At 36.7% G+C, this 27,771-nt stretch overlaps 1 protein-coding gene across 1 annotated transcript; it reads left to right on the top strand.

Moving 5' to 3' along the window:
• The first annotated feature begins 21,295 nt into the window (after nucleotides 1-21,295).
• On the top strand, nucleotides 21,296-26,732 carry LOC149266520 (putative anthocyanidin reductase). Its single transcript, XM_089396739.1, has 6 exons — nucleotides 21,296-21,509; nucleotides 21,602-21,768; nucleotides 21,860-22,063; nucleotides 25,844-26,003; nucleotides 26,133-26,346; nucleotides 26,430-26,732. Exons 1-6 carry the CDS (start codon nucleotides 21,377-21,379, stop codon nucleotides 26,569-26,571), a joined length of 1,020 nt encoding a protein of 339 aa, XP_089252865.1. The 5' UTR covers nucleotides 21,296-21,376; the 3' UTR covers nucleotides 26,572-26,732.
• Nucleotides 26,733-27,771: the final 1,039 nt, after the last annotated feature.

Genomic DNA, 27,771 nt, shown 5'->3' with positions numbered 1-27,771 from the left:
CTAGAGAAAGTAAACGAGATTAATTAAGAATGTTGAAATTCTGAAAAAGTATCCCTAGCGGGTATAATTATAATGAAATACTCATTAATCAACCAATCATCATCATTTTCCAAGAGGATTTTATAAGTATCCATAATAAATATAATGATCTTAACCTTTTGAAGGAATTAAGTAGCCAAGATATATTGCAATTTGTAATTTTACTTCAATACCACAGGCATGGCCTCTGCTGCCAGCAGGTGTCCATAGCCTCGACAGGGTTGCCTTTTTAACCTTTTGAAATGCCATTGTCCCATTTATTAAAGAAATTTCAAAATTTGTTTTTGAATATATATATTTTTGAAGCATTTATAGAACGCCATTGTTCTGTCGTGGTAACCAAGTAATAACAATGCCATTCACTAGAGCTAATGAGGTGAACATGTCGGCTCGTGATGAGACACCTTGTCTTTTTACTCGAAGGCCAAAGGAAATTACCCTGGCTTGGTGACCAAAGGTGGTAATGCCACTCCACTATATCCTATGATCACGATAGGCTGGCTCATGATGAGACCTCCTATCCTTTGTAATTTTTATTAATCTTAATAAATGGGGTGGCATGTCAACTCCTTAAGAGCTAGGGATGGTGTAAAAAGTAGGATAATAATTACTTTTTTAGCTTGCTAACTTTGTCCTCAAAACTTATGATCGTGTAATATTTGAAGAGTGGAGTGAAAAGATGCTCCTCTGAAGTGGTGATGAGAGGAATGCATTATGAGCATTTTTGTAATTTTTCTACAATGCTAAAAGGGATTGAAAATCATGGAAATCCCATAATTCTGATAATCACTTCTCATAAAATATTCTCCAATGATAATTATTAAGCAAGTTAGTTTCCACCTTCATGTGAAAAATGGTCAAAAAGAAATGTTCCTTGCCATAAAAGGAAAAAATAAATTAATAAGCTAATGGAAATAATAATCACAGATGAAGAAACAATGGTTGTGGTTAAAGAAAAAATGTTGTGGTTGAGGAAACATCGGCTGTGATTAAAGGAACAACAATCGTGACTAAGGAAACAACAAAAATGACTAAGGAAATAACAACCGCTATTAAGGAAGCAACTATTGTGACTAAGGAAACAACTACTGTAATTATGTAAAAACTATTGTGTCTCAAGAAACAACAATTATATTTGAGGAAACAAGTACCGTGACTAAGGAAAGAGTTGTTGTGACTAAGGAAATGGTGACTGTGTCTAAGGAAATAGCAATTGTATTTGACGAAACAACTACTGTGACTAAGGAAACAACAACTGTGTCCGAGGAAATAGCTATTGTTATTGGAATATCAACGATTTTTCCACATCTATCATAAAAAAAAAAAAAAAAAAAAAAAAAAAAAAAAAAAAAAAAAAAAAAACAAAACAAAACAAAACAAAAAACAAAAAACAAAAAACAAAAAACAAAAAACAAAAAACAAAAAACTATCTACATTATGTACAAGATAAAAAAAAAATCTCGAAGAAATATTTACCTGGTTGTGACCGCGGGGAAATTTCCCCAGTCAGCTACAACCTGCAAATTGGTGTCATTATCAATTTGATGAAGGAAATATTCTCGGGTGAGTGGTTGATGGTATAGACAGAGTTGCTTCCCATTGGAAAGGAACAAAATACTAGAACTATCAATTGTGGTAAGGCGTATCGTTCCATTGTCATAAACCTCGGTAATTTCGTAAGGACCAAGCCAACTTGTTTGAAGTTTACCTGGAAAGTATTCAAATCTCGAGTCATATAACAATGCCTAATCTCCTTTCTGAAAGTTTTTCTTTTTTATCAACCTATCGTGCCATTTAGCTCTCTGCTGCTGGATTATGGCAGTGCGTTGTAAAGCAAGAAGACGTATCTCATCTAGTTCATTAAGTTGTTGTAAACATTGTTTTTGTGCTTTTGTGAGACCCAATCCTACTTCTTTGGCAGTTCTGAGAGACTTTGTCTCAAATTCAATCGGAAAAATGGGTTCCTTACTGAAAACGAGCTAATAAGGTGAATAGCCAGTGGTATTTTGCCAGGTTGTCCGATAAACCCATAAGGCTTCTGGAAGCTTGGCAACCCAATATCGATGATTTGTAGATACTATTTTTGTTAAAATCTCCTTTAAGAATTTATTAGTACTTTCCACCTCCCCATTTGCTTGCGGATGGTAAGGAGAAGTGACTATATGTTTAATATGATAATTTTGCAACATGGATGAAACTTTATGAGCAGTGAACTATGATCCCCTATCTATTACAAGCTCCCAAGGAAGCCCATATCAAACAAACAGTTTGAACATAAAATTGATGACTGCTTCTTTTGTGGCCCTTGGGAGTGCTACTGCTTCCACCCATTTAGTCACATAATATGTACAAACTAGAATATATGTTTTTTGATTTGAAGGTGGATTAAAAGGGCCTACAAAATCCATCTCCCATCTTTCAAATGGTTCCAATACAATCTGTGGTTGAAGGGGTATTTCCTTTGACTGAATGGGATGGCCCATCCTTTGGCATTTGTCGCAACTCTGGACATATTTATTTGCATATTTAAATATTGTGGGCCAAAAATACACCACCTATAGTACCTTATGTTGAGTTCTTCGATCAACAAAATGACCTCCACAGGGCTCATCATGACAGGCCCTGAGGATATCATAAATTTGTCTTCTCTGATGTATCTTTGAATTTGAAGATCGGCCCCTGTATGAAAAAGGTAACCATCCATCAATGAAAAGTGTGCACTACACTAAATGATAAGCTTCTTTTCCCAGGATGACAGTTGTGATGATAATTTTATAGCTACCAGATAATTCACAACATCGGCATACCAAGGTATCCTGATTATTACGACAAACAAATGTTCATCTTGGAATTGGTCCTCAACTGGCGAAGAATCGATTGCACCTGGAACTCTTGACAATAAATATGCAACAAGGTTCTCCTTTTCTGAGCGATCCTTTATGGTAATTTCAAATTCCTGAAACAACAATAAACAACGAGTTATTCTACCATTGGTAACAAGTTTGTTAGCTAAATAACGAATGGAAGAATGATTAATATACAAAAAAACTAGGTATCTTGTTATATAATGGCAGAATTTATTTATGGCATAAACAACGATTACAAATTATTTTTCTGTCAGAGTGTAACTAAACTCAGTCTGCACAAGGTTTTTTTTGATGTAATAAATTGCATAAGGCTTTTTATCCTTTTCTTGTCCAAGGACTACCCCTATCATTGTATCTTATGCATCTCAGGATATATGGAATGGTAGATTCCAGTTTGGTCCTCGCAACGCAGGAGTTGTTGAGACCAACCTTTTTAGATCTGTAAAAGAAATATCACATTTATCAGTCCACTCAAAATCCACATGTATAGTCAGCACATACAGAGGTGTTGCTAGTTTTGAAAAATTTGCTATAAAACGACGATAATAACCAGCATAATCGAGGAAACTACATACCTCTGTCTGCGTTTGAGGAGCAGGAAGTTCTAGAATTACCTCGATCTTAGCTAGATCTACCTGAATACATGTAGCAGAAATAAAATGTCCTAGAACTATGCCCTCTGTCATCATCATATGACATTTTTCATGACTAAGGCATAGTCTGGTGGTTATACATCGTGCAAGAACCTTTTCAAGATCATCTAAAGCTTGATCAAAATCATTACCATTGGGGGTAAAATCGTCCACATATAGTTGAAGTTCCTCATCAATCAAATCAGAAAAAATGCTGAGAATTTCCCTTTGAAAAATGGTTGGTGCATTGCACAACCCAAATGGTAAGACCCTATATGAAAATGTTCCCCAAGGGAAAGTGAATGTGGTTTTATTTTGGTCTTCAGGGGAAATTTGTATTTGATTATATCTAATGAATCCATCCAAGAAAAAAAAATATTTCTTTCCAGAAAGAGTCTCAAGGACTTGGTCCACAAAAGGAAGAGGAAAATAATCCATTTGCGTAGCTTTATTTAGCTCTCTATAGTTGACACAAATTCTCCATTTTCCATTCTTTTTAGGGACTACTACTAGTGGTGAAACCCACTGGATATCAGAAATGGGATATATGAAATTAACATCAAGAAGTTTTTGAAGTTCTCATTTTACTATGTCACTGAGGTGTGAATTTAGTCTTCTTTGAGGTTAGCGATTGGCTTGGGCATCTTTCTCAATATAAATATGATGTGTACAAAGTTTTGGATTCATGCCCTTCATATCAGAATATTCCTAGGCAAAATCATGTTTATATTTTTGAAGAATTTGTATCAGCCTTTCACGTTGAAGGTTATAAAGATTAGCGTTAATATTAAAGATCTTGTCAGGCTCAATTTAGATGGGAATATTATTATGAACTGCAGTCGTGGGTTTATGTTTAGTGTTCAATTCCTCTAGCGGATCTCCTTGGGCTTCATTGTCAAGAACAACTTTCAACATTTGATAGGTTGGGTTCCTGATAGTGGAAGCTTGATTAATAAATCCATTAATTATATCATCTTCGGTCTACCTTTTAAATATAAGGGCTCTATTGATAGTAGGAGGAGAGCGTAAATTTCCTTCCCAATGTTCAGGCAGGGAACAACTAAAATCATCAATCAACATGTTGGGTATAGCGAGAGGGTATAAGATAAGATTCTTGATAGTTGGTCCTTTAGCAATGGTCATACTTCCAGTTCGACACCTTATGTATGTGTTTGCAGTGGAAAGCCATGGTCTTCCTAATATCAAGGGATGTCCTTCTAGTTTGCTTCTAAGATTCAGGACCAGAAAATATACTGGGTATTCTCAGGAATCTACGGAAAGAATGACATCATCTAAAGTCCCCTTCACTTTTACTACGAATCTGTCAACCAACTCCAACATCATTGGAGTCAATTTAAATCTGGTTATTCCAAGGACTCCACAAGTTTCTAGTGTTATAATATTTATGGTCGCTCTCAAGTCCACCAAAGTATTTGGGAAATTATATCCTTGAATCTGGATAGTATCCATAAGGTTTTCAAGGTCATCATATTTAATGGCTACTTGTTTTCCCAGGATGAGATCAGAGAGTTTCCCTAAAACATGGATTGTAGGAGAGTATTTTGGCTTCCTACCAGGCTTCTTGACACATAATTCTTTAATGGCTTTAGCATAAATGGGTATTTCTCTAATAGCCTGTAGGAGAGGAATTTTGATATATAAATTTTGTAATTCCCCCAAGAGATTGAAGTCAGGGTGTGCAGGTGATTTAACTACGTCTAATCTTTCAGGGAATGGAGGAGAAATATTTGTGTTACACTGTATTTTATCACACGTCTTGCACTTTCCTGTGACATACCCCGAAGTGCCTGAAACATGACCATCATGCAGTGTACTCATTCATATATGCAGTTCAAATCCTTCCTAAGACATTGATTGGAAAATGCCTTGATCTTCCGCTGAAGGAAATAGCTCTAAAACTCTAATTTGAGAATCATCGCCCTTATGAGACTAAAAAAATGATGGTCACCTGTTGCAATATACTTGACCCATGATGGCATCACTCTGTTAACTTGTATACCCGCGATGATCCCAAAAATGCAATTTTCCAAAAGAGGATGAGAAGCTTCGTGATCTAGAAGCTTCCAGAGCGGCAAGCTGGAGGTTGTTCGGCATAGATGAGGTCGAATTCTCCCAACTTGGCCTCTTGGTCTTATCCCTATGAGCTACCTCCTTGAGATAAGGGCATACTCCTATCTTTGGAGAGATCCTAACTCCCTTTCCCAGCCTATATATTCATCCTCTCCCATTCCCAAATGGTTGGTCTATGCCTATTTTCACCCTTATGCTAAGATTGTGCCTATATGCTACTCATTTGGCTTGGAGAAGGAGTGCTTAGAGAGCTTAGCTTGGACTTGGATATTCATTCAAGGAGAGCCTATCAACATCAAGTCTTGGTTGTATGCTTCCCTTTATTTTCTATTAATATACAATTGCTGGTTCATTTTCCCTAAATGTGTACGCTCGTGTATCATTTAGCTTAATATTCCTTGATGAGTTAGGTAGGTTACTTTTGAATATGCTACTTGTATTTGCATGCCTTCTTGTGTCTTGATATCTTGTGCAGGTGTATAAACATTTTGAACAGTAGGAACGAGCCCGTAACGCAAGTGATCCAAGGTTTTCAACAAAGGAGATGGATATAGCATCAGAACGAGGTAGGCCATCTTCTTTGTCTTTCTTTTCAATTGTAACTTAGGAAAGTGTCCAGTAGATTTTCACTTCGGTTGCTAGACCCACTTATTGGGCTAGAGGGATCATCTTTGTCCACAGAGAGGATTTACCTAGAAAAAAAAATGGCGACTTCATTGGGGAAGCTATGATCCTTTCCATTCAATTGTTCATCCTGCTTTCGTGTAGAGTTTGACCAACTGTCTGTTTTCAGGATTGTTTGTTTGTTTGTAACTTTTTTCACTTTCTGGTGATTGCTTGAAGGTTCTTATTTTTTGTTGATCTTGAAGATTTTTTGGTTTTATCTCATCTTTTTCGACCATCGCTTTTTTCTCTCTAACAGTCGCAATGGCATCACAAATTTTTTAATCACAGTCGCGATTATCGATGTTTTTCCTGGATAGGTGCGATGATCCCAGAAGTTAAAGAAAATTAGGTTTTCTATTCTTGATTTCAGTTTTTTTCCTTCTATGGAACCTTCACATGTAACAAAAAAAGGGGAGGGGCTTCTCAAGTTGCTTCCAAACTTGATAGATTTATTATTTCCGAGGACCTCCTTCTCATAGGACCCACCATAACAACTTCCATTCTGCCCTTTGGAGGACCGAATCACTGGCCTGTACAGCTAGAAGCCACCTTTTTGGGCACACCGAGAAATAGACCTTTTAGGTTTGACAATGCCTAGCTCTCACACCCTAAATTCACTAGTAACATTGATGAATGGTGGAGAGAGGAGTTGAACATTCAGGGCACACAAATGTTCATGCTCCAGCAGAAACTTAAACATATCAAATCCAGACTTAAAGCTTGGAACAAAAAGGAATTTGGCGATATCTTCAAAGCCAAAAGAGAAACTGAGATAAAGCTCTAGGAGATCAATCAGATCAACATCATAGATGGCTTCTCCGAAGAGCGGAAAAAACTAACTAACGCTTTGCAGGAAGAATGGGAGGTTCGATGCTTACAAGAGGAAATCTTCTTGAGGTAGAAATTAAGGATACAATGGATTAGAGAGGGAGAAAGAAATACAAAGTTCTTTCATAAATCCACTATGGCTCATAGGGCACACAATAGAATCACAAAGATCAAAGATTCTCAAGGTATTGAGCTTGTCTCTCACAATGATATGGAATCGGTTCTTGTACAACACTTCTTCAATATTGCAAAGGAGCCACTGGAGGATAGATCCAGGTTCATTGACCATTTCACTCAGTATATCCGTTAGCTGGTTACCAGAGAGGACAACCACAATCTTAACATGCCAGTATCAGAAGAGGAGGTTAGTGAAGTGATTAATTAAATGCAAAATGGTAAAGCACTAGGCCCGGATGGATTCAATGTAGACTTCTTCAAACCCTGCTAGGAAATAGTCAAACAGGATATCCTCAAGGTAGTGGAAGAATCAAGAAAATCCAAAAAAGTACTGAAGGCTCTTAATGCTTCCTTCATAGCTCTTATCCCAAAGCAGGAAAATGCCATGACACCGGATGGTTTTCGACCCATATCCTTATGCAATGTGGTGTATAAAATCATTTCCAAGGTGATAGCCAATAGACTCAAGCCCCTTCTGCCTTCTCTCATCTCGGAGGAGCAAACAGACTATGTGGAAGGAAGACAAATCCTCAACAATATCATCCAAGCTCATGAGGTGGTACACTCTCTCAAAAGCAACAAACAAGATGGTATGATCATTCAGTTGGACCTAGCAAAAGCCTATGACAAACTAAGTTGGTCTTACATAAGAGCAATTCTTAAAGCCTATGGCTTTGACCAAAATTGGATAAGATCAATTATGGCACTAGTTACCACGACCAGTTTTTCCATACTGCTTAATGGAGCTCCATCAAGAACCTTCACACCCTCCAAAGGACTCAGACAAGGAAATCTGCTCTCACTGTTCCTCTTCTTCCTCATGATGGAAGGGCTAGGTAGAACGATCAAAATGGCAAATGCTGAAGGACGAATCCAGGGCATCAAACTCACCTCAGATGGAGCGGAAAATTCTCATCAACAATTTGTGGATGACACAATGTTGCAGGGCATACCCACAGTCAGGGAAGCCAGAGCAATCAAAAACATCTTAAATGACTTTGCTAGAGCAGTAGGCACAGAGGTAAGCCTCAACAAGTCCAAAGTATTTTTCTTTAACACTAATATTGCTATTCAGAGAAACATTACTAGAATTCTTGGATTTCAAAGGGAATAGCTTCCTTCCAAATATCTTGGCATTCCTCTGACTGACAATTCTCTAAGCAAGCAAGTGTGGGAGCCAATATTAAATAAAATTTAGGACAAGGTCAGAAAATGGACATGCAGGTCACTAAATTTGGCAGGGCGCCTTGTGCTCACACAGGCGGTCTTGTAGGCCATTCCCATTTTCATGTTTTCAGCTCTTCCTTCTCCTCAAGGCATTAAGCAGCAGATAAGAAGTATACAGAGGGACTTTCTGTGGGGTAGAGGGGAAGAGAAAAAGAAGTGGGCTTTAGTAGCCTAGGACAAGCTCTGCAAGCCTAAAAGCCATGGCGGTTTGGGGCTTCATGATCCTGAGACTCTTAGTGGAGTTTCGGGAGCTAAGCTTTGGTGGAGATGGATCAAGGAGTCGACTACCCCTTGGGCTAAGCTTTGGAAACAAAAGTATGCCAAGTATTCGCAGGAGAAGGATCACATTAGAATGTCAGGGAAAATCAGGGGCTCACATATTTGGAACCTTGCCTGGGAAAATAAAAGTATTGTTTTGTTGGGTGTGGAGCTTGATTTCCTTCTATATTCAAAGGTATCGCCACATTGGACCCCAATTTGAAATGGGGGCGGCAACACCGCCCATAAAATATTCGCTGCAGGGGGGGTCTAGGGGGGTTTCGGGGGTAGCACCCCCGAAGCTAAAAACAACTGTAAAATTGCCTTGTAAAAGTATAGTAATTTCTAGTCAATCTGGGCCGTTCATTAGGCAGATGATCTGACGGTAGAACTTATGTTTAGTTTAGGGTTTTTTTGCCCTAGAAGGCAACCCCTCTCTTTGTATGAGGGCATTGTATTTGAGGCTGTGCGATAGATGTGTATTCTGTGAGTGGGAAATAGAGAGGTGAGACTGTGAGAGAAAACAGAGGATATTACAACGGATCTGCTGTAGGTTGTGTCTCTTCATTTTGCTGGATAATAGAAAGGAAGGACTGGCTGTTCGGGGTGGACGTAGCCCAAACTGGGTGAACCACGTATATCTGTGTCTCTATTGTTTTATGCGCTTTCTGTGTTTATATTTCTGCAATATTTTATGTGTTCCATTGCTCCATAATATATAATTTTCTAACAACTGGTATCAGAGCCGAAGGTCTATTTGGCTGATAAACTCGCAGGAAAGAAGGGTTCCTGGTTCGAGTGGGAGCAATGGCGGAAGATGGTAAGTTTAGGGTTGATAAATTTAACGGCCAAAACTTCTCACTGTGGAAGATGCAGATGGAAGATTATCTGTATCAGAAAGATCTATACCTACCATTGGGCGAAAAATCAAAGATGCCGACGGGTATGACAGACGAAGAATGGAACCTTCTCGATAGAAAGGCACTCGGAACAATATGGTTGTGCCTTGCTACGTCAGTCACCTTCAGCATTTCGAAGGAAACCATGACAGAGGGTTTGATTCAGACGTTGTCGAAACTATATGAAAAACCCTCGGCCTCAAACAAGGTATTTCTTATGAAACGGTTATTTAATATGAAGATGTCGGAAGGTGGATCTGTTGTAGACCATTTAAATGATTTTAATACAGTTACAAGTCAGTTAAGTTCTGTAGGGGTAAACTTTGATGATGAAGTTAGAGCTCTGTTATTCTTGTGCTCATTACCAGAAAGTTGGAATGGTTTGGTAATGGCCATTAGTAACTCCATTTCTGGATCTAGTATTTTAAAGTTTGATGATGTTGTCGGTGCTATCCTTAGCGTGGAAATGCGACAGAAAAGCTCCGGTGAGACATCGGGAAATGCTTTAAGTGCAGAGTCTAGAGGAAGAAAAATGGAAAGAGGAAAGAGCTCAGGATATCGCAGTAAATCAAGGAAAGGCAGATCCAAATCCAGATCGGGGATAGTGTGCTGGAAATGTGGAAAGAAAGGACACCTAAAGAAAGACTCTAGATCTCGGAAGGGAAAAGAAGGAGATGCACAACAAGAAAACAATCATGAAGCAAATGTGACAAGTGAGGTGTTACAAGATGCTCTGATTCTTTCTTTCAAAAATATTACTGATTCCTGGGTGGTAGATTCAGGGGCTTCATTCCATGCCACACCTGATAAGAAATACTTTCATGACTATGTTTAAGGAGATTTTGGACAATTTCGTCTGGGTGATGATAAACCCTGTAAAATCGTTGGAATGGGTAAGGTTCTTGTAAAACAGCAGAATGGAAACCAAGGGCTATTAAAGGAGGTAAGGCATGTTCCAGATCTAAAGAAAAATCTGATTTCAACAAGGTAGTTAGGCGGTGAAGGTTGTGTGACAACTTTCACAGATAAAGCTTGGAAGGTCACCAAAGGAGCCTTGGTAATAGCAAAAGGTGAAAAGGTTGGTACATTGTATTTATGCAATGGTATTTCTAACTCTGTTAATGCTTTAACTTCCAAAGGAGCAGATGTAGCATTATGGCATCATAGGCTCGGACACATGAGTGAAAAGGGGATGAAGATTCTTCACTCAAGGAATTTGTTGCCGGGTCTGAAGAATGTTGATTTGGACTTCTGTGAGAATTGCATTTATGGAAAACAGAAGAGAGTCAGATTTCTCAGAGTTGGGAAAGAAAAGAAGAATGAAAAATTAGAGCTTGTGCATACAGATGTATGGGGACCTGCTCAGGTATCATCTCTCGGTGGCTCTCGTTATTATTTTACTTTTATTGATGATGCAACTAGAAAAACTTGGATTTATTGTATTAAGAATAAATCTGATGTATTTGATACTTTCAATAAATGGAAAGCTTTGGTTGAGATTGAGACAGGAAAGAAATTGAAGTGTCTTAGATCAGACAATGGAGGTGAATATTGCAGCAAAGAGTTTGATAGGTACTGTTTAAAGCATGGAATTCGCAGAGAGAAGACAGTTCCAAGAACACCACAAGAAAATGGTGTGTCAGAAAGGATGAACAGAACAATCATGGAGCGTGCAAGGTGCATAAGATTGCATGCAGGATTGCCTTTACAGTTTTGGGCAGATGCTGTAGATACTGTTGTTTATCTAATAAACAAAGGGCCTTCAAGTTCCTTGGATGGTGGTGTTCCAGAGGAAGCATGGACAGGTAAAAAGGTAAACTACTCTATTTTAAAGCCTTTTGGTTGTGAGGCCTTTGTCCATATTGATAAAGAAAATAGAACAAAGCTTGAGGCAAAGTCAAAGAAATGTACCTTTATTGGATATGGTGTTAATGATTTTGGTTATCGCTTATATGATTACGAAAATCACAAAATCATTAGGAGCAGAGATGTAATATTCAATGAAAAGGTCTTGTATAAGAATCAGTTGCAGGAAAAGAAACAGGAAAAGGAAAACAAGGAATATGCAGTTCTTGATGAAATCACTGAAAAAGTAAAGGTGCGTGAAAATAATAATAATAAACAACCATAGCAACAACAACCACCACAAAAACAACAGGCACCCAAACACCTGAAAGTGGTGTTAGAAGATCTACCAGGATAAGTAGACCCCCTAAACGATACTCTCCTTCATTATATTATTTATTGTTGACTAATTCCGGTGAACCCGAATGTTATGAAGAAGCAATGCAAGTTGAAAGCAAGAAGAAGTGGGAGGTAGCCATGGAAGAAGAGATGGACTCCTTAATGCATAACCAGACTTGGGATTTAGTCAGGTTGCCTGTAGGAAAAACTACATTGAAGAATAAATGGGTTTACAGGCTGAAGGAAGAAGATGGAGGAAAACAGAGGTATAAAGCTAGACTTGTGGTGAAGGGGTTTGCACAGAAGAAAGGTATTGATTTTGATGAAATATTTTCTCCTGTTGTTAAAATGACTTCAATCAGAACTATTTTAAGTCTTGTAGCAGCTGAAGATTTGCATCTTGAGCAGTTAGATGTAAAGACAACCTTTCTCCATGGGGATTTGGAGGAAGAGATATATATGCAATAGCCACAAGGATATGAGGTGAAAGGGAAGGAGAAACTAGTGTGCAAGTTGAAGAAGAGCTTGTATGGCTTAAAACAGACTCTAAGGCAGTGGTATCTAAAATTTGACAAGTTTATGTCTGAACAAGGTTATACTAGATGTCACTCTGATCATTGTGTTTATTTGAAAAAGCAAAATGATGGCAGCTATATTATATTGTTATTTTGACTTAGTTGCTGGAGAATACACAGTAAAAACCATTTTTTGTCAATGTTTCAAATCCCAACTGGGATCCATCATCAGGACTTCATGAATGCTTGATAGAAGAAGAGCTCAATTGAGGGATTAAATAGTAATGAGGAGATTAGGACGACAGTTCTTAAGAAATTGCAGGTCTGCAGCTCTTCTTGCTATTTTCATTCTAAATTTTTCCAGTAAAATGATTTCACTCCATGTATCCCCTCCTTATTGGGAAATGCTTTTGGATTTAAGACACCTGTGGTTTAAATATTTTGACTTAGTTGCCGGAGAATCCACAGTAAAAACCATTTTTCGCCAACGTTTCAATCCCAATTGGGATCCATCATCAGGACTTCATGAATGCTTGATAGAAGAAGAGCTCAATTGAGGGATTAAATAGTAATGAGGAGATTAGGACGACAGTTCTTAAGAAATTGCAGGTCTGCAGCTCTTCTTGCTATCTTCATTCTAAATTTTTCCAGTAAAATGATTTCACTCCATGTATCCCCTCCGTATTGGGAAATGATTTTGGATTTAAGACACCTGTGGTTTAAATCTTTTGACTTAGTTACCGGAGAATCCACAGTAAAAACCATTTTTCGTCAACGTTTCAAATCCCAACTGGGATCCATCATCAGGACTTCATGAATTCTTGATAGAAGAAGAGCTCAATTGAGGGATTAAATAGTAATGAGGAGATTAGGACGACAGTTCTTAAGAAATTGCAGGTCTGCAGCTCTTCTTGCTATCTTCATTCTAAATTTTTCCAGTAAAATGATTTCACTCCATGTATCCCCTCCGTATTGGGAAATGATTTTGGATTTAAGACACCTGTGGTTCAAATCTTTTGACTTAGTTACCAGAGAATCCACAGTAAAAACCATTTTTCGTCAACGTTTCAAATCCCAACTGGGATCCATCATCAGGACTTCATGAATGCTTGATAGAAGAAGAGCTCAATTGAGGGATTAAATAGTAATGAGGAGATTAGGACGACAGTTCTTAAGAAATTGCAGGTCTGCAGCTCTTCTTGCTATCTTCATTCTAAATTTTTCTAGTAAAATGATTTCACTCCATGTATCCCCTCTGTATTGGGAAATGATTTTGGATTTAAGACACTTGTGATTTAAATCTTTTGACTTAGTTACCGAAGAATCCACAGTAAAAACCATTTTTCGTCAACGTTTCAAATCCCAACTGGGATCCATCATCAGGACTTCATGAATGCTTGATAGAAGAAGAGCTCAATTGAGGGATTAAATAGTAATGAGGAGATTAGGATGACAGTTCTTAAGAAATTGCAGGTCTGTAGCTCTTCTTGCTATCTTCATTCTAAATTTTTCCAGTAAAATGATTTCACTCCATGTATCCCCTTCGTATTGGGAAATGATTTTGGATTTAAGACACCCGTGGTTTAAATCTTTTGACTTAGTTACCGGAGAATCCACAGTAAAAACCATTTTTCGTCAACGTTTCAATTCCCAACTAGGATCTAACATGCAGGAAATAAATGTGCTCAAAAGAAAATTGGCAAATTCATTTGCAATGAAGGATTTGGGAGCTGCAAAACAAATCCTTGGTATGAGAATAACTAGAGACAGGAAAAATCGTAAATTAACATTGTCTCAAAATGAGTACATACAAAAGGTGTTGAAAAGATTTAACATGCACAATGCAAAACCAGTTAGTACACCTTTTGCTAGCCATTTCAAACTTAGCAAGGAAATGTGCCCAAAGACCCAAGAAGACATGGATTATATGTCTAAAGTTCCATATGCATCAGCAGTTGGAAGCTTAATGTATGCAATGGTCTGCACAAGGCCCGATATTGCACATGCAGTGGGAGTTGTAAGCAGGTACATGAACAATCCAGGAAAGGAACATTGGATGGCAGTGAAATGGATTCTCAGATATTTGAAAGGTACCACAAATCAAGCATTATGCTTTGGTGGTTCAAACATCTCCCTACAAGGATATGTTGATGCAGATATGGCAGGTGACAGAGATAACAGGAGGAGCACTACAGGATATGTATTTACTGTTGGAGGAACAACTGTCAGTTGGGTTTCAAAAATCCAAAGTGTTGTTGCACTTTCAACAACAGAAGTAGAGTATGTTGCTGCTACAGAGGCTAGTAAAGAAATGATTTGGTTACAAAGGTTTATGGGTGAATTGGGTAAGGAGCATGATATGGGCACGTTATACAGTGATAGCCAAAGTGCCATTCATCTTGCAAAGAACTCAACATTTCATTCCAAGACTAAAAACATACAGCTCAAGTACCATTTCATACGATCAGTGTTGGAATATGGAGAGTTGAAGCTGGACAAGATACACACTAGCCAGAATCCTGTAGATATGCTAACAAAAGTTGTAACCAAGGAGAAACTGAGAATATGCTCAGTTTCAATTGGTCTTCAAGGATGACGATGAAGATGAGAAACATCCAGGTCCAAAGAGGAGTCATTGTCCAGCAAATGGAGCAGCGGTGGAGTTGCTACAATCAGTCTCCAAGTGGGAGATTGTTGGGTGTGGAGCCTGATTTTCTTCTATATTCAAAGGTATCGCCACATTGGACCCCAGTTTGAAATGGGGGCGGCAACGCCGCCCGTAAAATATTCGTTGCAGGGGGGGTCCAGGGGGGTTTCGGGGGCAGCACCTCCGAAGCTAAAAACAGCTATAAAATTGCCTTGTAAAAGTATAGTAATTTCCAGTCAATCTGGGCCGTTCATTAGGCAGATGATCTGACGGTAGAACTTATGTTTAGTTTAGGGTTTTTTTGCCCTAGAAGGCAACCCCTCTCTTTGTATGAGGGCATTGTATTTGAGGCTGTGTGATAGATGTGTATTCTGTGAGCGGGAAATAGAGAGGTGAGACTGTGAGAGAAAACAGAGGATATTACAGCGGATCTGCTGTAGGTCGTGTCTCTTCATTTTGCTGGATAATAGAAAGGAAGGACTGGCTGTTCGGGGTGGACGTAGCCCAAACTGGGTGAACCACGTATATCTGTGTCTCTCTTGTTTTATGCGCTTTCTGTGTTTATATTTCTGCAATATTTTATGTGTTCCATTGCTCCATAATATATAATTTTCTAACATGTTCAACAACACTGTTTCTAGGAAATCCGAGTAGGGGACCTTGCTCGATTTTGGGAGGACAACTGGCAAAAGGAACCCAACCTTTATAGGGATGAATTAGCAGATCTCAAAAGTGACATAGATAGCAAAGGTCTGTTTTTGGTAAAATATTTCTGTGACCAGGCAAGGAATAATGGAAAATGGAGGAATTGGAAGGTTCTAAGATACAGTGATGAGAGTCCTCTGAAGGCCAAGGTAGATGATCTCGCCCAGGATCTAGAGAATAGAAGGATTCTGGTTTCCTCCTTACCTGATTAAGATGGGGAAAGAACACCAAAGGTAACTTTAACCTCAAAGAGGCTAAACAGGAAGTTATAGGATTTAACTTTGTGAATCCTAATCAAGTCTGGAAGAAACTATGGCAAAGTCCCCACTGGATGAAAATAAACTTTGTGAATCCTGATCAAGTCTGGAAGAAACTATGGCAAAGTCCCCACTAGATGAAAATAAAGTTATTCATCTGGCTAGTGCATCAAAGGAAGATCTTAACTTGGGAGAATCTCCTAAAGAAAGGCTTTATTGGCCCTTCCAAATGTTACCTCTGCGGCTCACATGAGGAGACGATTGAACACATTCTCAACCTCTGTCCTTTCACTTCCAAGGTGTGGGACTGGGTGGCCTCAATCTTTAGACAAACTGATAGGGATAGTCTCAGCATATCTAACACTTTGAAGAACTGGAGGAAGAATTTCTCAGGGAATGAGATTATTAATAAAGCATGGATTCTGGTTCCAGGGTTTGTCATTTGGAATGTTTGGAAAGAGTGCAACAGTAGGATCTTCAAAAACAAAACAAGCAAGCCCCAACACATAATTGATCAAGTTCTAAGGCAACTCAAAGACACAGTAAGAAGCTTGTTGAGAACTCTTCCTAAGGATCCTCCTCTGCCCCAAGAGGAAAGTATTATACTTCACTTGGGTCTCCAGTCCATCAGTCCTCTGGGAATAATAAAGGGAGTGATCCTAATAAATACAGGTGTTAACATTTGGGAGCCCCCTCCTTATGGTTTCTTAAAGGTTAATATTGATGGAGCATCTAAGGGCAACCCAAGATCAACTGGCTTTGGGGGTGCCATAAGAGATGATCAGGGGCAAATAAAGAAAATCTTCCATGGCCACTTGGGAAAGGCCACTAATAACATGGCTGAGCTCATGGCATTAGAGCAATGCTTAGGAATCCCGGTGGATTCAAATTCACACAATGTTATAATTGAAGCATATTCGAAATTAATTATTAGAGTGGCCAAGAAAATATGCAATGGAACCTATCCAGATAAAGTGTCGAAGCATTGGAAGCTTTTGTAGGTTTTTCACCGTATCTACTCCCACTTGCAAATGCTTAAAACTGTCAGATTTGTTCATGTGAAAAGGAAAGCTAACATGTTAGCGGATCGGTTGGTGAACGCAGGAGTCATCAATAGGGACAGGGATTGTAAGTATGCTTGGGAGTCATTACCTACTGGCAAATTGTGGGAGGATTGTCTCTGTCAGGCGACCCAAGATATGGAACAATGGACTAACAGGATGGATTGAAGGGATCCAGGAGACAGGCGGGAGGAAGGAGAACCCTAAACCGTCTGACCCTTTTGGTTTGGCTGTTTTCCAAAGCTCAGATTTCTTTTGATTGAATGCTGAAAGGATTGACTCGGATAGTACCATAGGTTTGGTCGTCCTTTTTCATTTTGCTTAGTTGGGGTTTGACAGAGATTTTGGGTGGATTGGAATGGATCAAAAACTGCCCGCTAGACTAGATTGATGGACATCACTTGGAAACAGAGCGTGTATGCTTTTCCGCGAAACAACCGACTCAAAACCACAAGTGGTATATCGGGCCGGGTCTGAATGGTTTCTGGTTTTTTGAGGTTGGCCCCTGAATCCACTCTTCGTGCGACAAATTGCGGCGAGAGGTGAGAGAAAACTGCCCTCATTGGGCGGTTAACTCTCGCGCTTCTTGTCCTCCCAATATTCACAAAGGTCATTGGATCTAAGTCAGGTGATCAACGGTGGCGATTTGTTTGTGTTAGTTGGTTGAGAGTTTCGGACTTGAAAATTTTTAGGGTACTATGCTTATAATTTTCGTCGAGTATGTTTGAAAGTTTTAAGTGTGGTTTGTGGTGGAACTTCTTGTGGACACTCGGCAGGTCTTTTGTGGCCTTTTTGTGGCCCCCGGTTCGGTGGACTCGTCTTCCGAGGAGTTCAAGGTTTCATTTGGTGCACGTCAGCACTACCAGATGGTTTTTTGCCCTAATTGTTTGGCAGTTTCTCCCCAGTTTTTCCTGCTTAGGCTTCTCATGGTTTTGGGTGAGTGGTTCGGTTTCTGCCTACCCTGCTGACTAATGAACTCTCACAAAGTGGGTGCGGCTTTATGTAAATTATGTATTATTGGCTAGCTTAATAGAAGATCCTACTTTTACTTGATCAAATAAGGCTCCAACTCTATAAATTCTATTTTGATTCCCTATCAAATAATAACTTATTTTTTTCCGTTATTAAAGCTCCTTTAACTTGATCACCTCCTCATAACAAAACAAACTAAAGAAAATAGTTTTCTATAATGATTTAATATCATCTTCTACTTCCACCATCAACTCATCTCTATTTTTATGTATTTCACCCAACCACACTAATAAGGTTGCAATTCATTGGCAAACAAATTGACATTACCCTACATGAATTCCAAGTAGCTTTCGCCAACCTGTATAAATCCTCTTCTGCAAGCTATCCTAGATTAAATTTAAATGGACATGGACGTTTGTGTTTCTTAGGTTCCAACTAAAGAATGGTTATATAAGCCACCATCCTTCACCTAAGATTTCTATATCTCCACAATTTGCAGAAAGTGTTCAAACATTAAAAATCAATCAAATGGTTTTGAAACACTATCCATATTTCTCCTAGGCTTCCTTAAGAATGTGTGGGTCCACATCTACCAATTTGTTTGTTTCTAAATGATGTAAGTGGAAATATTTCAACTTGTCTACCCTAGATTTCTCTGCCCAAACCTCATTCATATTCAATGTGAAGATGCCCTTCAACTATCAACTTCCCTACTTTGACCTCTTGTAATGTAAAAAATGTCTCTAAAAACATCTACTTTTCCTTAGATGAAATCATGCACACTCATTATAGTAAGAGGTCCATCAAGTTTTTTTTCCTTATTTTAGGGACATGTTTGAACAAACAATTGATGAAGACACGGTTTAGCGAGGTGAAAGATTTGCTTAGATATTTAAAAGTGGTTTGAATTCAGGTAAAATAATTTCAAGAAATTTTGTAGTAGGAGTGTTTGAATCATATTTTTAATGGTAGAAATAGATTCAGCACCATCAAAAACCTTTGGAGCACCCAAAATCTTAAAGTTTGACAACTCTAACCTGGATTTACAAAAATCCTGCCATATTTTATCAAAATATTACTAAAATTTCCATGAATTTCAGAGCCAAAAAAGAATTTTGATTAGACTAATGCATTGATGAATTAGTGAATTCCAATAATTGGCTAATTCATCCATAATTGTTTTGATATGATGTGACAGGGGTTAAATTTGACGGGTAATGATTTTAGTTTTAAACAACACTTCAAATGACGTTTAATATTTATTTTTACCTTATGTAGATTTTTTTTCCATAAAAACATAATAAATGAAAATTCATCATTTTTTAATTTTTTGATTTATTTTTATATATAATAAAAATAATATATATATATATATATATATATATATATATATATATATTTCACCAATTAAAAATATATTAAAAAATAATCTTCTATGAACATTATAATAAATTATAATAATAAGCATTCAAAACTTAAAAAAATAAAATAGAAATGTTTGCATAGAAAAAAATTAGAATACTTTGAATTCGAAGTTGGGTTAGACAGTTGACCTGAAAATAAGTTACATGAAAAGTGAAGTGAAAAATAGCTTTGCCTCATTAAGCATTGTAAAGGTAAGGGAGGCCAGATTCTCATACAAAAGTTGCAATAAGCTATTCTGCAATGCATAAATAATCATGAAGTTAATGAATTTACAAAAGTCCATTTTTTGCTAAGTCTGCCCAAGCTACTTTCTTTTACAATAAGTATCAAAGCACAAGAAATCATGGACACAGATTACATGATTAGTTTACAAATGTAACAAAACAGATATAGTATGAGTCAATAAAAATAAAACATCACAAGAAATAGAAACAGTGTCATCAAAGAAGCAGACACTTATAATACTTTTGCACACTCACAAATCAGTACAAAAGAAGTGGCACTTACCTCTTTCTTGTAAATCAAATTCATATAAAAATGACCAATAAACAATTTTTTGAATAAGGGATATAAGATTAACACTAAAAGTGTCTAAATTTTTTGGGTGCAAAACTAAAAAGATATGTTTTTTCATGAATGAAATTAAATTCTATTAGATTGTTCCATTATCTAATTCTATTAAAGTGTTGCATTACTTTTCATCAATATATAAATCACCAAAGATAAAACACAAAAAAATAAGTCTAGAGGTTATCAATTAGTGCAGTTGTTATGCACCCAAAACAATTTCAATGGGATTATAATAACATAATAAAAGAAAAATAAAATTATATTGGGAGAACCCACAACCCTTAGAACAACCTGCACATAGCACACAAAACCAGAAATGCTTCAAAATGACAAACCTAACATCAAGATTTGGTAACAAAAACACCCTAAGCAATCAAGATTTGGTAACCAAGGCACCCTGAGCTATTAGAACTAAGAGAGGACCTATTACAAAATTAGTGCCAAGACTAAACATCTCGAAGAACAACTCACAACAGGCAACGAGCAACAATAAACTAACCATTCGATTTTACCCAGAATATGCCCAAAAATCACATATGAGGTCCAAAAAAGTAAGACTTAACTTGATTGAAACTTGTGATGGCAGTGTGGCAGAGCAGAAGGTATGCACTACTATCGAGGGGGATCCAACTACTTCCAAAGCACATCCAAGACCTCTCAATGTCAAAAACACTAATGTTATACAAGTCCGTAGATGATTTCTCGATTGATTTGTTTCTAAAAAATAGAAGTTTAGCAATTGGTCGGGAGTTCGAACCGCGTTAAAGATAGAAAGAGTTGAAAACATTACTGTGCACCATATTGCAGAGAAAGCAGTGTGAGATACAACCATATTCTGCTCTTGTGGCTTTGATAATCCTCGTGGTTTTGTTTTCTGCGTGCCCTGGATTTGACCACCATTGCTGGACCTTCACATTTCGGGAAAACGGAGAAGTACAGAGTCAAGAGTCTTAGCAGCGACTAATGATTGTCTTTGTCAATCATTACAGTCCTGATTTGGGTATCTATGTGATCTTCTGTACATGGGCATTCGTTGCTTCCCAATGCAATATGAATGCAGGTCGATAATGGTTCTGTGGACCATATGTAAATAAATATATCGATAATGGTTCTGTGGACCATATGTAAATAAATATATCGATAATGGTTCTGTTGCTTCCCTCACTACCCTTTCTATCGATAAATATATAGATAATTTGAAACTTCAAGTTGTCTGATATGCCCGTCATTTTCACACTTTTTTAAATAATTAGCAAGTGAATAATGACGTCTTCATTTTAAAGCCTGCCTGCCGACATCAATAACCATTCTATTCTTAACATGCCCCAAATCGTGTTGTGGTCAGTGAAGTGAAAAATGGAGATCACTGACGAGGACAGACGAACCTGCAGAGTTTGTGTTACGGGAGGAGGAGGGTACATCGGCTCCTGGCTTGTGAGAGATCTTCTGCACAAGGGATACTACGTTCACGCCACGTTTAGAGATCCAGGTTTGGTGTCGTTATCTTTTGTTTATATTGACTGGTTGCCCAACACCAGCCAGTTGGCTTCACTGGAAATCTCTCTGTGACTGATTCTGCAGCAAACGAAAACAAAACTCGCCATATTCTGTCGCTGCCGGGAGCCAGGGAGAGGCTTACGCTTTTCAAAGCTGACATTAATGAACAGGGCAGCTTCGATTCTGCCGTTCATGGCTGTGACTTCCTGGTTCACATGGCCACTCCCACGGATTTCACCAAGGATCCAGAGGTAAAGAGGTAGATAATTATTTAGGGTTCCCATTCAACTTTGTGAGTATGGGGTTTTAACTTCTTCTTTTTTTCCCTTTTTTGCGCTTCAGACTGGTGTTATCCAAGCCGCCGTGAATGGGAGTCTGGATATTCTGAGCGCTTGCACAAAGGCAAAATCCGTTAGGCGTGTAATTTACACCTCGTCCATAACCGCAGCATCTCCGCTGAAAGACAAGGGCGAATACATGGACTTCGTTGATGAATCTTGCTGGACCAATGTTGATCTCATCAGACGTGAAAAACCACCTTTCTGGGTAAATGTTCCTTTTCGAAGAGCAATTAGTAGTGGCGTGCTTTTTTTCTTAAATGTTCCTTTTCGAAGAGCAATTAGTAGTGGCGTGCTTTTTTTCTTAAATTAGGTTCAGTTAATGGATAGAATAACTAGAGGGGGTGCTATTAATAGATAATAAATAAGATGGTTTAATTTAGGTTAAAATGTTTTGTTTTGTTTTTTCACAAGGAAAAAAACGCTATCTTTTTATTAATTAAATAGATCTGTTACATATAGATCTGAGATTTCCCTATATTCATTTTTTTCATTGTTCTTATATCTTTATCTCATTCATGATACATGACTTATAACAAAAGCATTTATTAGTAGTAAAATATTAAGATATTGATTATTCAAATTATCAAATTTTTTTTCTTTCGAATATTTCTTAATAGTATAGATCTATTTTAAGTATAGATTTAACATGAGTAGAGAGGGATCAAATTTCTTCATCTGCAAATTTTAGAGTGTAAAATACATTGTGTTATTTTTCATGGTTTAAATTGTATTTGTGAATGCTAAATAAAATATATATATGACCAAATAAACATACAATGTGTTATTTTTCATGGTTTAAATTGTATTTGTGAATGCTAAATAGAGTATATATATGACTAAATATATGACTAAATAATTTTTTGACCATACAAACTTATTTTTTTATAAATTTAAATAAACATTTTGCTCAAAAGTTTTGGGTTCTCAATACGCTAGCTCCTGGTGCGCTGGGAATCTTTGATAAAAAGAGCTTCGATAAAGAGAAGGCCCATCTCCTTAATGTTTTTGTTAATAATGGTTATAGTAGGCACCTCGGTCAGAAAGCTTTCCTTAAAGCCAACAAAAATTCATTGGTCAAGAAAGACCCTAAAGATCGAGTCTCAAGGGTTCATCTCCCTTTCATCCAGGGACCACTGATAAGATTGCAAGAATTCTTAGGAAGCATAATGTTCCCTTTAGACCCCTTAACACCATCTTTAGCTCCCTTAGCTCGGTAAAAGACCCGGTTGACCCCAATGACATGAAAGATGTCTATGTTATTATATGTTCCTGTGGGACCCCTATGTTGGTGACACTGGTCGTTCTAATAAGGATTAATGAGCATTCAACTGACATAAAACATGGGAGGACCCGGTCTTTTGCTCTGGCAGAACACGCGGAGAAGACTAAGCATTATGTATGTATTGAGAAGACCCGTGTTATTGCCAAGGTTGTGCAATTTCATCATTGGAAATTTAGGAAAGCCATAGAAATTGAAAAAAGGCCGAGCAATCTCAATAGTGATAAATTAACAGTTGTTGGATCTCGACCCTTTCTTCCTAGCCAACCCTTTCCCCCTCAGCCCTGCGCCCCTCGTCCTTTGGATTGTTTTTCCAGTCTTCCCTTTCTTCTCTTTGGTTTTTCATTATGTAATTCATGTATTAATTTTTAGGCCTTAATTATTATATAAATGAATCCTTTATTCATAAAATATACATAATAAAATTATAAGGTTTTATACCAATTAATCGCTTACTCTAAGTAAAATTAAATAAAACTATAAATTGAATTAACTAACTAATTGAAAATAGGTATTTTTTTCCATTATATTCTAAATAGATAAAAATAAATAAAATTATAAATTGTATTAACTAACTAATTGAAAATAGATATAAATTTTCTCATTGACTTTTATTTATATTCTAAATAGAAATTGCTTCATTTCTAATTTAATTAAATTAAATTATGAATTAAGTCATAAAAACCATCTAACTAATTAGCTTATGTAGTTATTACTCATTTATTCTTATTATTTAATATAATAAAATTATTATATGTCTTTTTCTAGTCTTCGATAAAAAAATCCTATTAGTTAATGTAAGGAATTTACATTTAATCGTAAATAAAAATGAAACTAACTTTCTAATAGTTTAATTAACTAATTATATGTCTGTCTCCATACCTCTTGGTCCTGTCCAGTCACCCAGTCTAGTAAGGAATTTACATTTAATCGTAAATAAAAATGAAACTAACTTTCTAATAGTTTAATTAACTAATTATATGTCTCTCTCCATACCTCTTGGTCCTGTCCAGTCACCCAGTCTAATGTAGCCGTTTCTTGGTCAAATGTACCTGTGGACAAATGTATTATAATGTGATTTCTGCCAAAAACTCTTCTCAAAAAACTTGATATGGATCATGAAAGCCTAAATTCAACAAATTTAAACATCTTACTCACACATTTTTTTACTTCTAATCACTTTATAACATATCTATTTTATTTTATAAAGGACATTATTTTTCTATTTAGAACATAATTTATATTTTTTATTTTTACTTTAAAGGGAACTTCTATTTAGAACATAATTTATATTTTTTATTTTTACTTTAAAGGGAATTGATGAACATACAAAATTACATATCCCCTCGCACTGTGCTGTAGAATGAACCTCTCCACTCAATGAGTGGTAGAAATATCCAACATTTACTAGAATACCTTCTTAATAGGGGTGAATAAGATCTTACCGGGGTCTTGTGTGATTCCTGTTTTTGATAGGAGATCGACAACCAATATTTACCATAATACCTGTTAATAGGGGCGAATAGGATCTTACCGGGGTCTTGTGTGATTCCACTTTTTGATAGGAGATCAACAATTTGAAAGCTATGTGGTGAAAGGAGCTTACTAGTAACCAAATTCTCAACATCCAGTTAGTTAAGATAAGAGTTAGTTAGGATGAGAGGATTGAAAAGTGTGTAGTCCTTTACCTAGTCGATGATTCCACCAACATTTACCAGAATACCTTGTTAATAGCGGCCAATAGGATCTTACCTGGGTCTTGTGTGATTCCTCTTTTTGATAGGAGATCAACAATTTGATTTTGTTCACCCTATATATGACCAAAAGCTATGTGGTGGAAGGAGCTTACTAGTAACCAAATTCTCAGCATCCAGTTAGTTAAGATGTGAGTTAGTTAGGATGAGAGGATTGAAAAGTGTGTAGTCCTTTACCTAGTTGATGATTCCCTTTGCGTTGCCATATATCATAATATCTTCAAGTCCCAACCAAATTACACCTGTAAAAACTCCCAACCAAATTGCACATGTGAAAACTTCCCAAATAACAATAATTTCAGCCCAAGTTAAAATGACTTCCATCCCTAATCCTCACTTATCTAACTTATCCTCAATCCCTTCTCTATTCATAATATTATGGAATTGTGAAGTTAATTTTTACATCAACTTTCAACTTTTAATTCCCAGCAGTGACTTCCAATGTCAATGTCAATCTCAATCTCTTCCCTACTCATCAACCTAAACATGCTGCTTGTTTTGTTTTTTTTGCTAGGTTGTTGTTTTGTTTTTTACTAGTCTCTCGTTCTCTCGTTCTTTGTTATGTAATCCCATTCCGTACTCATCCAACATAAATACATTTGTTAATTGTTTTACAGTGAATGCTATTATCAGATTTGTGAACTCAAGCTTGGGCTATTATTATCAGATTAGTGAAGTTAAGCTTGGACTATTGAGATAGTTTAAATTACCCCAATAATTCGAGATAGTTTAAATTACCCCAATAATTCGAGTCCTGATCCCACCTATGACCAATCCCTTCCTCAAACATTCAACTTGAATATGTTTGTTAATTATTTATTATTATTATTTTTGCCTTGTAAAGTCTTATTAGTGTCTTACTATTTGGCTGTAATTTGTAAAGTCTTATTATTGTCTTACCATCACTTCCCCAGCAATGAAAATTATAAGTAATGAAATATTTGGTTTTCAGATGTATTATGTAGCCAAGACATTAACAGAGCAAGCAGTGCTTCAGTATGGATCAGATCATGGGATTGATGTGGTGACAATAGTGCCATCCCTCGTTGCTGGACCTTCTCTTACACCAACAATTCCGCTGAGTATTGCACAGACTTTAACCCCTATAACAGGTGTGCCTGTCTTTCCTTTGGAGACTTATGGTCATGGCAGATGAATATACATGATTGTAAGGAGATAGACCCCATTCTGTATTGATGTCTTCACTTTCAAAACATTAAACCAGGGTTTAAATCCCACAGGCAATGAACAATTCTGTGGATATATAAAGGAGCTGCAGTGGCTTATGGGCTCCACTGTATTAGTCCACATTGAAGACTTATGCAGTGCCCTCATATTCTTGATGGAGCACCCATCTGCAAAAGGCAGATATATATGCTCTTCTGAAGCTCTAAGTCTTCAGGAAATGGGAGATTTCTGTCGTAAACGCTATCCACAGTTCAGCCGACCACATAAGTAAGAAAATCATTCAGATCTATTCTTTTTTATTGTTTGTAAATCAAATTATGAGTGACTTGTCTGTACCATCTGTGCTGCAGATTCCTTGATGATGAGGTTCTTAAAGGAGTGCCCGTTTTTTCCAAAAAATTGTTGGATATGGGCTTTTCCTACAAATATGGTTTACCACAGATTTTCGATGAAAGCATTGAATTTGCAGAGAAAATAGGAATACTGCAATGAAGATCTAGAAAGGCCAAAAGACATTAAAAAATACATTCCTTGCAGTAACTGTGTTAGTTTAAATCTGGTTATCCAGATATATATCTATTAAATGAACTGCTGTCTTGTTCCATTGGATCTAAAACTCCTAGCCCAGACAATAATCGAGTGGGGCTACAACAATTTCAAAGGATTAGCATCTCTGCACCCGAATTCTTCATATTAAATCTTATTCTCAGCTTAATAAGTTGGTTTGAATGAATTTAACCATACGTCAACCATAGATTATTATAAAAAATTTATACATTAAATCAATTCATTCCTCCATTAGTATGAGAATTATTTATTAAATTAATTAATTTGAGAATTATTTTATTCTATTTTACTATGAGAATTATTTTATTAAATTAATTATTTTATTCTATTTTAATATTGGAACACCAAGATTTAGCCCATTAACCATGACATTTGGGCTATCAATTAACATGAAAATATTTTACTACAATTTTGAATTCAATCATGTTTTTAAAGTAAAATTATGGAGTAATTAGGTGTTAAGTCATAGATTAAGTTTTATAAATATTGAGGAGATATTTGAGCATTTATATTATTCATATGTATTCAATCATGTTTTTAAAGTAAAATTATGGAGTAATTAGGTGTTAAGTCATAGATTAAGTTTTATAAATATTGAGGAGATATTTGAGCATTTATATTATTCATATGTAGGAAATGACTATGATCACTAGATTAGCAAAGTACAAAAGGACATCTAAAATAAACACCGTGAAATAACTCTTTAATCCAAAATTGCATTAGATCAAGTTGAACTTAACTTAGCTATTGGTATCAAAACATCTTTACATTCTCCAAGTAGGATTAAAAGATTTATAAAATGACAAAATTACGAAGAAGGAGTTATTAAAGTTTAATCCCCACTTAATGACAACTTTCTAAACTCTTCACATAGATTGAAGCTTTAAAAACTTGCCTTCAATGAGGTGGTATGTGCAAATTTAAGTAACTTGATTATAGGTATTATAGTAGAGAACCTCAAGGGTGCATTCCTAAACAAGATTCCACATAAAGTGGAAAAGTAATTCAATGTGTTTACAACATTAATACTAGATTTGTTATTCGGCAAGTTGAATGATACTCTAACTAGTACACCAAGGTGTGGCCAAATGTTTTCGATGGAATCCAAACTCTCAAAGGATATAT

Source organism: Pinus tabuliformis, chromosome 6 (assembly GCF_031772625.1).
Source record: "Pinus tabuliformis cultivar Carrire ecotype Pingquan chromosome 6, CPIR1, whole genome shotgun sequence".
In the NCBI taxonomy this organism is placed as follows: Eukaryota; Viridiplantae; Streptophyta; class Pinopsida; order Pinales; family Pinaceae; genus Pinus; species Pinus tabuliformis.
The sequence above is the reverse complement of the archived record's forward strand: the minus strand, read 5'-3'. Positions and strand labels throughout refer to the sequence as shown.